General features: G+C 40.6%; 1 protein-coding gene across 2 annotated transcripts in view; it reads left to right on the forward strand.

Moving 5' to 3' along the window:
• The first annotated feature begins 5,233 nt into the window (after window positions 1–5,233).
• Window positions 5,234–13,637, forward strand: part of DTWD2 (DTW domain containing 2) — a 170,674-nt gene continuing 162,270 nt past the window's right edge. For both annotated transcript variants that reach the window (XM_049873607.1, XM_049873608.1), the window contains exon 1: window positions 5,234–5,541. In XM_049873607.1, coding sequence (XP_049729564.1) covers window positions 5,324–5,541 — 218 coding nt within the window. In that variant the 5' untranslated portion in view covers window positions 5,234–5,323. The remainder of the gene's footprint in view (window positions 5,542–13,637) is intronic.

A 13,637-nucleotide genomic window follows, 5' to 3' on the forward strand; every position in this document is an offset into this window, starting at 1 on the left:
TGACAGGGAACACAACAGAGAATCTCTGAAGAAGCAGGAGAACAGTGGGATGCAGACCTCAAATTCTCGTAAAAAGACCAGACTTAATGGTCTGGCTGAGACTAGAAGGACCCCGGAGGTCACGGTCCCCAGACCTTCTGTTAGTTCAAGACAGGAACCATTCCCAAAGCCAACTCTTCAGACAGGGATTGGACTGGACTATAAGATAGAAAATGATAATTTAGAAAATGATACTGGTGAGGAGTGTGCCTCTTGGATCAAGTAGACACATGAGACTATGTGGGTAGCTCCTGTCTGGAGGGGAGATGTGAAGGCTGCAGGGGACAGAAGCTGGCTGAATGGACATGGAAATAGAGGATGGAGAGAGGGAATGTGCTGTCTCATTATGGGGTGAGCAACTAGGTATATATAGCAAGGTATATGTAAGTTTTAGTATGAAAGACTGACTTGATTTGTAAACTTTCACTTAGAGCGCAATAAAAATTTAATAAATAAATAAATTGTTCATTTTAGCAAAACACACACACACACACACAAAGAACTTAATTTTGCTAACAAACTTGAATGGTTCAGGAAATGGATTATCCCCTAGAACTTCTTAAAAAAAAAAAAAAAAGGCAGCCCTGCCAACACTGACATTTTAGCTCCGTGAGACCATGTTAGGTTTCTGACCTACAGACTGTGATAAATATGTGTTGTTTTAAGCTGCTAAATTTGTGGCAATTTGTTATGAGAGCAATAGAAAATTAATACAGCAAGAAATGTCATCTTTTTTCATTTAAATCAACATTTATCAAATGCTGAATCTCTAAGTGGTGGGCTGGCAAGATAGTCCATCTCAGACACAGAGGCTCTTCCCCCTACCAGCAGCATGCAAGGTTCCAAGGATCTTACAATGTGCAACACATCAGGGCCCCTCAGAACTCCTGTGCCCACTGGCTATAAATGAGGTGCCACTGTCCCCACCTTCTTGGTCCCCAGTATTCTCTTGGTAGCAGCAGACTCTGCTCTGGGAAACATAGTGTCTAGGTTGCACAATGAAGTCATCCCTTCATTCCCCAATCTGGAGGCTCTATCATCTGCCTGGAGCACTGTGTGAGTTAGGTGCAGGTGAGATAAGGCTTACCTTTTGTCCTTTTCCCAGTCATAACAAATTTCCCCTCTAACAGTTTTTGCTTTTACCCCAGGGTACTTATTTTGCCTCCCTTTCTCCTACCTCCCCCCAACACCAAGCTTGTTGCTGAGGTTGTCTTCAATCAGTTTTTATCACCAAAACCCCCTTGAGGCAAAGAAGCACAATCCAGTTGAGGGACTAGCAAACCTACCTGGAGCTCAAGGATAAACAAAACAGAAATTAACATATCAGGAAGGGCCACTCCCTGGAGAAGGGCATCATGCTTGTTAAAGTGGAGGAAGGCCCTCAAAGAGATGGATTGGCAGAGTGTCTGTAACAATGGGCTCAAGCATAGCAAGGACTGTGAGGATGGTACAGAACAGGGCAGTGTTTCCTTCTGGTGTGCAAGGGGACTCTAGAGTTGGAACTACCACCACAGCACTGAACAACAACTACACAAATTATCCTTCAACATTCATGTGCTGGTAATCTGGTTGTATTTTGGCATTTCCCAGAGATTAAGTCACTGATGGCCTTTATTCTGATGCTTGGTCTATCCCTGGCTGGTAACCTCACAGCAGTGTGATGGATTTGATCAGGCTTTTCAAAGTCAGGGTTGATAGCCTGGATATTCGGTGAATTTTCTGCTTTTCAGAGGGGAAAGTATGACAGTCCTTTCTCCTAACTGTGGCTGTATCCCTTCTGAGAGGGGTGTTTTCTTTGATTGCGGTTAAGTTTCTGGGGAATGGACTATAGAGAAGCAAGGATGGAGCAGGGAGAGACCAATTATGTGGCTATGGCAATAATCCAGGCAAGGAGGGTGGGGGCTTGAACCAAGGTGGAAGGGTAGGAGAGATGAGAACGGTTGGACTGTAGTATATCTGAAGGGTAGAGTCAGTGATCTAATGATCCATGTAACAGAGGGAAGCCAAAGATAAGCAGGCTTGTCATGACTCATCTCCTCTCTTGTGCCACACAGTTGGGACTCTGCACATTTCACCTCTGGAAACTAGAGCTCTTTTTGATTTAAAGATTGTTTTTAGTTGCTGTCGATAAAGGCAGTCACTCAAGAATTTATTCTGGCTGTTCAACAGTTGCTGATTCAACCTACACCTGCAGTGAAGGTTTATTTTCTAACTCAGTCCCCTTCCTACAGTCTCTGGGTTGTTTGTCCCCTGATTTTAAATGGAATAAGCTGCCAGCTCTTTCTCCTACCCTACGTCCATCACTATGTGGGTGTTCTAATCTTTGTCTATCCCTCCTTTGGGATATTCCAAAAGAAAAGCGGGATACTGTTTCCAGAGGAGAAGAATGAAGGATAGTTGAAAACAACGGTCCTGTACTCGTAAGTATGATTTTAAGATGACTGAAAATCTAATTGTGAATTAAGCTATTTTAAGAAATACTCTATTGCTTACTATTGTTATCTGGTAAATCTACTTTTATATTTAGTCCTTCATAGCTTTTGAATCAAGATAATTATGACTGCAAAAGTTAACTCAGATGATTGAATAAGTTTGAACAATTCTTTGTTTAAATGTTGTACAATGGTAGAAGCAACATTGATCATTAATAAATTAAAAGAAATCACATCCGTTTTGGATAAGCAGCATTTTGACCGTCCTTTAAACATGGACTTCGTTTTGGATTTTCAAAATACTGAGCTCTGGGCAATATTGCTGTTATCTAGTAGCTGTAAAAACTTAAGCAAGGTAGTTACCTTTCCAAGGCTTCAGTTTTTTCATCCATAAAACTTTATTTGTACCTTAGCCCAGTCCTTCTATGATCTCCTGATCCTAGAGACCTTAGACAATTTAAAAACTTCATTTAAATGCAGGGGCAATGCTGCTGGGCCTAGCTTTTGACGGTGGATTATTTAATATAATAAGAAAAGCATGAATAGGAAAAGACAAAATAGATAAATGGGACTTCATAAAAATTAAAAACTTTTGTACATCAAAAGACTTTACCAAGAAAGAGAAAAGACAAACTACCGACTGGGAGAACAGCTTTGGAAACCATATATCCAATAAGAATCTAATAATCAAAATATATATAAAACTTCAATGACAACAAAAAGGGGAATAACCCAATCCTACAATGGGGAAAAGAGCTGAATAAATATTTCACCAAAGAAGACATGGCCACCAAACACATGGCCACCAAACACATGGCCACCAAACACATGAAAAACGCTCAATGTCATTGGCCATCAGAGAGATGTAAATCAAAACCACATGGACACCATTTCAATCCCACCAGGATGGCTAAGATTAAACAAAAAAAAAGCAAACAACAGGAACAAAAAACCAAATAATGTTGATGAGGACATGGGGAAATTGGAACACTCTCTTTGCTGCTGGGAATGTAAAATGGTATAGCCGTTGTGGTAAGCAGTGTGGCAGTTCCTCAAAAAAAAAAAAAAAAAAAAATAGAATTACCGTATGACCCAGCAATTGCATGACTTGGTATATATTCAAAAGACTTGAAAGCAGAGACTCAGAGATTTATACACCAATGTTCACTGCAGCACTATTCACAATAGCCATAAGGTGGAAACAACCTAAATGCCCATCAGCTAGCTGATGAATGGATAAACAAAATGTGGTACATACATAAAATGGAATACCAATCAGCCAAGAGGAGACACGAAGTCTTGATATATGCTACAATATGGACGGAGCTTGAAGACATTATACTGAGTGAAATAAGCCAATCACAAAGGATAAAAATTGTATGACTTCATTTATATAAAAAGACAAAAGGCAAATGTATAGAGACCAAAGATTATTAGTGGTTACCAGGGAAGGGAGGGAGGGGGTAACAGGAGTTATTGGTTATGGAGTACTGAGTTTCGGTTTACAGCGATGGAAAAACCACACTGAGTACGGGTAGGGTTGCACAGTCGATTAACATAATTGCTATCAGTAAGTTGCACACCTGTAAAAAGTTGAATTGGCAAAAGTCATGGGATAAATATAGTTACCACAATAACAACAACAAAAAATGTTGCTGCTAAGGCTGCTTTTGTAAAACCAAACACAGCATGGGATTTGGTTCCTTGGTTTGAATGTTTAGGGTCATGGTTTCATGAGACATCCCAGTTATTTGGGCTAATAACGTGTTTAGTGTTCGTTTTACCTCCTAGTTCCTTCCATGATGCCTGAGGTCTTAAAAGCTTGCAAGTGGCTACCCAAGGCACAACAATTGGTCTCTATTTACCTGGAGCAACAGAGGAAGAAGGGGAGTCAGGAATAGGAGGAAATGGAATGTGTGGCTAATGGCCTCCATGAACAAGTGCCTCCTCTGCCATGAGACCAGAGCTGAATGGTGCCCTGCTGCCATTATCGAAACATTTTGATAAAAGATTCTATAGAAGAATACTGATCAAAAAAGGAAAATTGCAGAATTTCAAATTCTCATGGTCTCCAGACTTTCTGGAGCCATGGAGGATGGGTACAACACTGAAACTATTCCCTGAGATAACCTTTAAACTTTAAACCAAAAATATCCCTTGAAGTCTCCTTAAAATCAAAGAATAGTTAACTAGTAAAGAATGTCTGCCTTGAGCATTATGCTCTTTTAAGAACTATAGATATGAGATCAAATTGACAACAGCAACTCGAAAGATTAGACAGGAACGTTAGGGAGCAGTAAGTTTTTAACAGGGGAGTAACAACTCAGAAGAGGAGGGTGAATCCATTTTTTAGTCATTACAGCCTTTCTTTTGTTGGCCTGTAACTGTCAAGTACATCAGCTCCTTTACTGACTACGCAGGCACTCACTGTGGGACCTCTATTGGGAAAACAACTGTACCTTAAACTGCTATCCTAAAGCACAAAATACAGTATTTCATTTCATTTTCATTTTTGAAGAGGTGAAATTTAGGGAGTCATATTTTGGTTTGTTACCCGGAACGCTTTCAAGGGAATTCCCTTACCTCTCCCAGTGACGTTACATACAGTCACATGTAGCCCAGCACAGAACGAACTTTTCCCCCTTGTTCAGGCGAAATGGCCTATTGGGCGGGGACCAGTGGGCTCCTTCCCATCCTACAGCGGGGCGGGACCTCGAGCTTAGGCTTCGGACCCGCCCCCCGTACGTGGCGTGCGTGCGTAGCGTTTTGCGAAACGGGCCGGTTTCTCCGGCGCGTGGCGCCCCCCGGCGGCGGTGGGGCCTCAATGCGACGGCCAGACCTGAGAGCCTGCCATGGAGTCGCAGAAAGAGGCCCTAATGGCCGGGGACCCCGTCGCGCGGCCGCCTGGGGACTTGACGTGTCAGACCCCGAACGAGGAGGAAGAGCAGGAGGGATGCGTGGCACCAGCAGTGGCTACCCTGGGCACGGAGGCGGACGGCACCAGTGCGGACGGGCTTTGGGAGCTACCCGTGGAACCGGGCGAGCGGAGGCCCGAGTGCAGTCGCTGCAGGTGACCGCAGGGCCGGGGGCGGGGACTTAGCTGGCGGCGACTTTCGGAGTAGGCTGCGGCGCCCCCTGCCGGGGTGGCGGCCGTGGCGCCGGCCCTGGTAGCTCTGTGCACGGGGCGGTGGGGTCCGCTGGTGGGCATTACAATAAAGAGCCGTTTTTCCAGGGTTATTATTATTTAGTGTTACTTCAAGCAAGACATTGAGCGTGTCATGGCATGAGCGGACATAAGTTTGGTTTTCAAGAAACTTAGAGTCTATGATAATAATACTCGTAATTTACATTTTTTTCTGTGTAAGTTTTGTAGTTATCACACAGAAAAGAAAATGGATTGGAGAAAAGAGACAAGCAAGGCGCCTTTCGTGTTATTTAAGGTTGTATTCTGAATTCATTCTCGAATATTTATTGAGCACCTGCTTTGTGCCAGGCACTGTGCTAGGTACTGGGAATGCAGCGATGAATAAAGCAGACTTAACCCCTGCCCTCATTGGGACACACAGTCTAATGAAGAGAGTTTATTAAAACAAGCAGCAACAGCTAACATTACTGAGTGCTCACAATGTGCCCAGCCGTTTAGGTACTTTTTGGATTACCTTAGTGTACTGGCATACTTCAGGATTGTGAGGGTTGCCTCCCCTGCTTATTTGAATTTTATGCTATTCAGATACCCCGCTGTCTTTACCTACTTGATGTTCAGGATCATTTCTCTGGTAACTGAAGTTCTCCAGGTACTACCTATCTCTCTGTTGCTCTTCACAATTAGCTTAGCTATTAGATAGTGCCTCTGCTTCCTCACCTCAGAATTATTCTGCCATTTGTCATCAATTCCTACAATGCATTGGGTCTTACCGAAGTCACCAGTAACCTCCATGAAACGAAATATAACGGATTCTTTCTTGTTCAGTTTTTACTAGACCTCTTGGCAGCATCTAATAATTGAATGTTCACTTCTTCAAACAGTCTCTTTCTTTGGCTTCTCCTTGATTTATCTAACTGCTGTTTCCTAGTCTCTGCCTTTTTCTATCCTAACTTTTCTAACTTGAAATGTTAGGCTTCCTCTGGTTTTGATCAGAGGTCCTCTTCTCTGCCTGCCCTGCACTCCTCACAGGTGATCTTTCACATCGTCATGGGTAAGTCATCACCTACCCTCCAGTATCTCCAGCCCGTACTTGTATCCTGTGCATCAAACCTATGTATTCCCTTAACAGGTATTTATTGAGTGCTTTGCTAATTTCTGTCCATGCAGTGATACTTAGACAGAGGCCATTTGTTCCTGTATATTTGATTGAACTAAGAAGCATGTTCCTCATTTGTGTTATTTTTTGTTTTACTGGCTTGTCTAATCTTTTTCTGAAAAGTGGGCTTTGGGAATGGTTTCAGTTCTGCTTTGCAGAATGTCCAGGCCATAGTTTTGGAGGTTCCTCCTGTCTCTGTGAGACCAGCAAGTCTGATCTTTTTTTGTGAATTGGGATTCTGTTCTACATTTTTCTCATGCTCTGTTCGAGACCCTCTATTATGATCCCTGTCAGAGTGGTTGTTAATGATAGCCCGGAACCATCTAGTTCTTCTTGTGTTAGGCTGGTGGAGTCTCTGGTTCACATGGTCCTTTAGTCTTCAGGCTAATATTTTCCTTGTGTCTTTGGTTTTCTTCATTCTCCTTTGCTCCAGATGGGATGAGACCAGTAGACACATCTTAGATGGCTGCTCATAAGCTTTTAAGACCCTAGACACTAGTCACCAAAGTGGGATGTAGAACATTTTCTGTATGAAGTATATTATGCCAGTTGACCTAGATGTCCCCTGAGACTGTGGTCCCCAGACCCCAGCTACTTGGTCCCTCAAAGTGTTTGGATGTATCTAAGAAACTTCTATGCTTTTGCTTTGGCCTAGTTGTGCTGACTTCACTTATATTATGTGTTGTCCTTCCCTTCACCGAAGTTGACACTTGTCTCCTATCTAGTTGATGATTTCCCCTCTCTCTCCACCCTCGTAACCATGAAAGAATGCTTTTTACTGTGTTTAAGCCTTTTCTTGAGTTTTTATAATACTGATCTCATGTAATATTTATTCTTTTGTGACTGACTTATTTCATGCAGCATAATGCCCTCCAGATTCGTCCATGTTGTGAGATGTTTTGTGGATTCATCATTGTTCTTTATCACTGTATAGAATTCCTTTGTGTGTATGTACCATAATTTGTTTATCTATTCTTCTGTTGTTGGGCATTTAGGTTGTTTCTATCTTTTTGCTATTGCGAATAGTGCTGCAATGAACATGGGCGTGCATATGTCTGTTCATGTGATGGTTGTTCTCTAGGGTATATTTCTAGGAGTGGAATTGCTGGATCATACAGTATTTCTATGTCTAGCTTTTTGAGGAAGTGCCAGAAAAGGTTTTGCAAAGTGGTTGTACTATTTTACATTCTCACTAGCAGTGCATAAGAGTTCCAGCTTCCTCACACCCTCTCCAACATTTGTTAATTTTGTGTCTTTTGGATTAGTGCTAGTATTGTTGGGTGAGATGGTATCTCAATGTAGTTTTGATTTGCATTTCTCTAATGGCTAATAATCACGAGCATTTCCTCATATGTTTGTTAGCCACCTGAATGTCTTCTTGGGTGAGGTGTCTGTTCATATCCTTTGCCCATTTTTAAATTGGATTATTTGTTTTTTTGTTGTTGAGGTGTTACTGTATCTTGTAGGTTTTAGAGATTAGACCTTTGTTGGATATGTTGTAGCCAGAAGTTTTTTCCCAGTCTGTAGGTTCTCTTTTTACTCTTTTGGTTAAGTCTTTTGATGAGCATAAGTACTTAATTTTTAGGAGCTCAAAGTTATCTGTCTTTCTCCTGGTGTTTGTGCATTGTTAGTTATGGTTTGTATCCTATTTATGCCATGTATTAGGGCTCCTAGAATGCTACCCATTTTTTTCTTCCATGATCATTATCGTTTTAGATTTTATATTTAGGTCTGTGATCCATTTTGAGTTAGTTTTTATGTATGCTGTGAGGTAAGGGCCTTTTTTACAGATAGACATCCAGTCATGTGAGAACCATTAGTTAAAGAGACAGTCTTTTCTCCATTTGACAGACTTTGTCAAATACCAGCTGCTCATAGATGGATAGATTTATTTCTGGGTTCCAAATTCTGTTCCATTGGTCTATGTGTCCATTGTTGTACCAGAACCAGGCTGTTTTGACTGCCGTGGAAGTATAGTACGTTCTAAAATCAGGTAGTGTGTGGCCTCCCACTTTGTTCTCCTTTAGTAATGCTTTGTTTATCTGGGACCTCTCCCCTTTCCGTATGAAGTTGGTGATTGTTTCTCCATCTTGTTAAAGAATGCTGTTGGAATTTGGATTGGGATTGCATTGTATCTGTAGACCACTTTGGATAGAATTGACATCTTCACAATGTTGAGTCTTCCTGTCTGTGAGCATGGTATGTTTTTCCACTTATGTAGTTCTCCTTTGGTTTCTTACAGTAGTGTTTTATATTTTTCTTTGTATAGATCTTTTTTTTTTAATAATTTTCATTGAGCTTTAAGTGAACGTTTATAAATCAAGTCAGTCTGTCACATATAAGCTTATATACACCTTACTCCATACTCCCACTTACTCTCCCCCTAATGAGTCAGCCCTTCCAGTCTATCCTTTTGTGACAATTTTGCCAGTTTCTAACCCTCTACCCTCCTATTTCCCCTCCAGTCAGGCGATGCCAACACAGTCTCAAGTGTCCACCTGATACAAGTAGCTCACTCTTCATCAGCATCTCTCTCCAACCCATTGTCCAGTCCCTTCCATGTCTGATGAGTTGTCTTCAGGAATGGTTCCTGTCCTGGACCAACAGAAGGTTTGGAGATCATGACTGCCGGTATTCCTCTAGTCTCAGTCAGACCATTAAGTCTGGTCTTTTTATGAGAATTTGGGGTCTGCATCCCACTGTTCTCCTGCTCCCTCAGGGGTTCTCTGTTGTGCTCCCTGTCAGGGCAGTCATCGGTTGTGGCCAGGCACCATCTAGTTCTTCTGGTCTCAGGATGATGTAGGTCTCTGGTTCATGTGGCCCTTTCTGTCTCTTGGGCTCATAGTTGTCGTGTGACCTTGGTGTTCTTGTTCTTCATTCTCCTTTGATCCAGGTGGGTTGAGACCCATTGATGCATCTAGATGGCCGGTTGTTAGCATTTAAGACCCCAGACGCCACATTTCAAAGTGGGATGCAGAATGTTTTCATAATAGTATTATTTTGCCAGTTGACTTAGAAGTTCCCTTAAGCCATAGTCCCCAAACCCCCGCCCTTGCTCCACGGACCTTTGAAGCATTCAGTTTATCCAGGAAACTTCTTTGCTTTTGGTCCAGTCCATTTGAGCTGACCTTCCGTGTATTGAGTATTGTCCTTCCCTTCACCTAAAGTAGTTCTTATCTACTATCTAATCAGTAAATAACCCTCTCCCACCCTCCCTCCCTCTCCCTTCTCATAACCACAAAAGTATGTGTTCTTCTCAGTTTATACTATTTCTCAAGATCTTATAATAGTGGTCTTATACAATATTTGTCCTTTTGCCTCTGACTAATTTCACTCAGCATAATGCCTTCCAAGTTCCTCCATGTTATGAAATGTTTCACAGATTCGTCACTGTTCTTTATCGATGCGTAGTATTCCATTGTGTGAATATACCACAATTTATTTACCCATTCATCCGTTGATGGACACCTTGGTTGCTTCCAGCTTTTTGCTATTGTAAACAGTGCTGCAATAAACACGGGTGTGCATATATCTGTTGGTGTGAAGGCTCTTATTTCTCTAGGGTATATTCCAAGGAGTGGGATTTCTGGGTTGTGCGGTAGTTCTATTTCTAACTTTTTAAGAAAATGCCAGATAGGTTTCCAAAGTGGTTGTACCATTTTACATTCCCACCAGCAGTGTATAAGAGTTCCAATCTCTCCACAGCCTCTCCAACATCTATTATTCTGTGTTTTTTGGATTAATGCCAGCCTTTTTTCTTGTTGGAGTGAGATGGAATCTCATCATAGTTTTAATTTGCATTTCTCTAATGGCTAATGATCGAGAGCATTTTCTCATGTATCTGTTAGCTGCCTGAATATCTTCTTTAGTGAGGTGTGTGTTCATATCCTTTGTCCACTTCTTGACTGGGTTGTTTGTCTTTTTGTGGTTGAGTTTTAACAGAATCATATAGATTTTAGAGATCAGGTGCTGGTCAGAGATGTCATAGCTGAAAATTCTTTCCCAATCTGTAGGTGGTCTTTTTACTCTTTTGGTGAAGTCTTTAGATGAGCATAGGTGTTTGATTTTTAGGAGCTCCCAGTTATCTGGTTTCTCTTCGTCATTTTTGGTAATATTTTGTATTCTGTTTATGCCTTGTATTAGGGTTCCTAACGTTGTCCCTATTTTTTCTTCCATGATCTTTATCGTTTTAGTCTTTATGTTTAGGTCTTTGATCCACTTGGAGTTAGTTTTTGTGCATGGTGTGAGGTATGGGTCCTGTTTTCATTTTTTTGCAAATGGATATCCAGTTATGCCAGCACCATTTGTTAAAAAGACTATCTTTTCCCCAATTAATTGACACTGGGACTTTGTCAAATATCAGCTGTTCATATGTGGATGGATTTATATCTGGGTTCTCAATTCTGTTCCATTGGTCTATGTGCCTGTTGTTGTACCAGTACTAGGCTGTTTTGACTACTGTGGCTATATAATAGGTTCTAAAATCAGATAGAGTGGGGCCTCCCACTTTCTTCTTCTTTTTCAGTAATGCTTTACTTATCCGAGGCTTCTTTCCCTTCCATATGAGGTTGGTGATTTGTTTCTCCATCACATTAAAAAATGTCATTGGAATTTGGATCGGAAGTGCGTTGTATGTATAGATGGCTTTTGGTCGAATAGACATTTTTACTGTGTTAAGTCTTCCTATCCATGAGCAAGGTATGTTTTTCCACTTATGGAGGTCCTTTTTAGTTTCTTGCAGTAGTACTTTGTAGTTTTCTTTGTATAGGTCTTTTACATCTTTGGTAAGATTTATTCCTAAGTATTTTATCTTCTTGGGGGCTACTGTGAATGGTATGGATTCGGTGATTTCCTCTTCGATGTTCTTTTTGTTGATGTAGAGGAATCCAAGTGATTTTTGTATGTTTATCTTATAACTTGAGACTCTGCCAAAGTCTTCTATTAGTTTCAGTAGTTTTCTGGAGGATTCCTTAGGGTTTTCTGTGTATAAGATCATGTCATCTGCAAATAGAGGTAATTTTACTTCCTCCTTGCCAATCTGGATGCCCTTTATTTCTTTGTCTAGCCTAATTGCTCTGGCTAGGACCTCTAGCACAATGTTGAATAAGAGCGGTGATAAAGGGCATCCTTGTCTGGTTCCCGTTCTCAAGGGAAATGCTTTCAGGCTCTCTCCATTTGGAGTGATGTTGGCTGTTGGCTTTATATAGATGCCCTTTATTAGGTTGGGAATTTTCCTTTAATTCCGATTTTGCTGAGAGTTTTTATCATGAATGGGTATTGGACTTTGTCAAATGCCTTTTCTGCATCAATTGATAAGATCATGTGGTTTTTGTCTTTTATTTATATGGTTGATTACATTAATTGTTTTTCTAATATTAAACCAGCCTTGCATACCTGGTATAAATCCCACTTGGTTGTGGTCGATTATTTTGTTGATGTGTTGTTGGATTCTATTGGCTAGAATTTTGTTGAGGATTTTTGCATCTGTGTTCATGAGGGATATAGGACAGTAATTTTCTTTTTTGGTGATGTCTTTACCTGGTTTTGGTATCAGGGATATGGTGGCTTCATAGAATGAGTTAGGTAATATTCCGTCATTTTCTATGCTTTGAAATACCTTTAGTAGTAGTGGTGTTAACTCTTCTCTGAATGTTTGGTAGAACTCTGCAGTGAAGCCGTCCGGGCCAGGGCTTTTTTTTGTTGGGAGTTTTTTGATTACCGTTTCAATCTCTTTTTTTGTTATGGGTCTATTTAGTTGTTCTACTTCTGATTGTGTTAGTTTAGGTAGGTAGTGTTTTTCTAGGAATTCATCCATTTCTTTTAGGTTTGCAAATTTGTCAGAGTACAATTTTTCGTAATAATCTGATATGATTCTTTTAATTTCAGTTGGGTCTGTTGTGATGTGGCCCATCTCGTTTCTTATTCGGGTTATTTGTTTCCTTTCCTGTATTTCTTTAGTCAGTCTGGCCAATGGTTTATCAATTTTGTTAATTTTTTCAAAGAACCAACTTTTGGCTTTGTTAATTCTTTCAATTGTTTTTCTGTTCTCTAATTCGTTTAGTTCAGCTCTAATTTTTATTATTTGTTTTCTTCTGGTGCCTGATGGAGTCTTTTGTTGCTTGCTTTCTATTTGTTCAAGTTGTAGGGACAGTACTCTGCTTTTGGCTCTTTCTTCTTTTTGTATGTGTGCATTTATCGATATAAATTGATCTCTGAGCACTGGTTTTGCTGTGTCCCAGAGGTTTTGATAGGAAGTATTTTCATTCTCGTTGCATTATATGAATTTCTTTATTCCCTCCTTAATGTCTTCCATAACCCAGTCTTTTTTGAGCAGGATATTGTTCGGTTTCCAAGTGTTTGATTTCTTTTCCCTAATTTTTCTGTTATTGATTTCCACTTTTATGGCCTTATGGTCTGAGAAGATGCTTTATAATATTTTGATGTTTTGGATTCTGCAAAGGTTTGTTTTATGACCTAATATGTGGTCTATTCTGGAGAATGTTCCATGTGCCCTAGAAAAAAAAGTATACTTTGAAGCAGCTGGGTGGAGTGTTCTGTATAAGTCAACGAGGTCAAGTTGGTTGATTGTTGTAATTAGGTCTTCCGTGTCTCTATTGAGCTTCTTACTGGATGTCCTGTCCATCTCTGAAAGCGGTCTGTTGAAGTCTCCTAGTATAATTGTGGAGGTGTCTATCTCACTTTTCAGTTCTGTTAAAGTTTGTTTTGTGTATCTTGCAGCCCTGTCATTGGGTGCATAAATATTTAATATGGTTATATCTTCCTGGTCAATTGTCCCTTTAATCATTATGTAGTGTCCATCTTTATCCTTTGTGGTGGATTTAAGTTTAAAGTCTATTTTGTCAGA

Source organism: Elephas maximus, chromosome 2 (assembly GCF_024166365.1).
Source record: "Elephas maximus indicus isolate mEleMax1 chromosome 2, mEleMax1 primary haplotype, whole genome shotgun sequence".
In the NCBI taxonomy this organism is placed as follows: Eukaryota; Metazoa; Chordata; class Mammalia; order Proboscidea; family Elephantidae; genus Elephas; species Elephas maximus.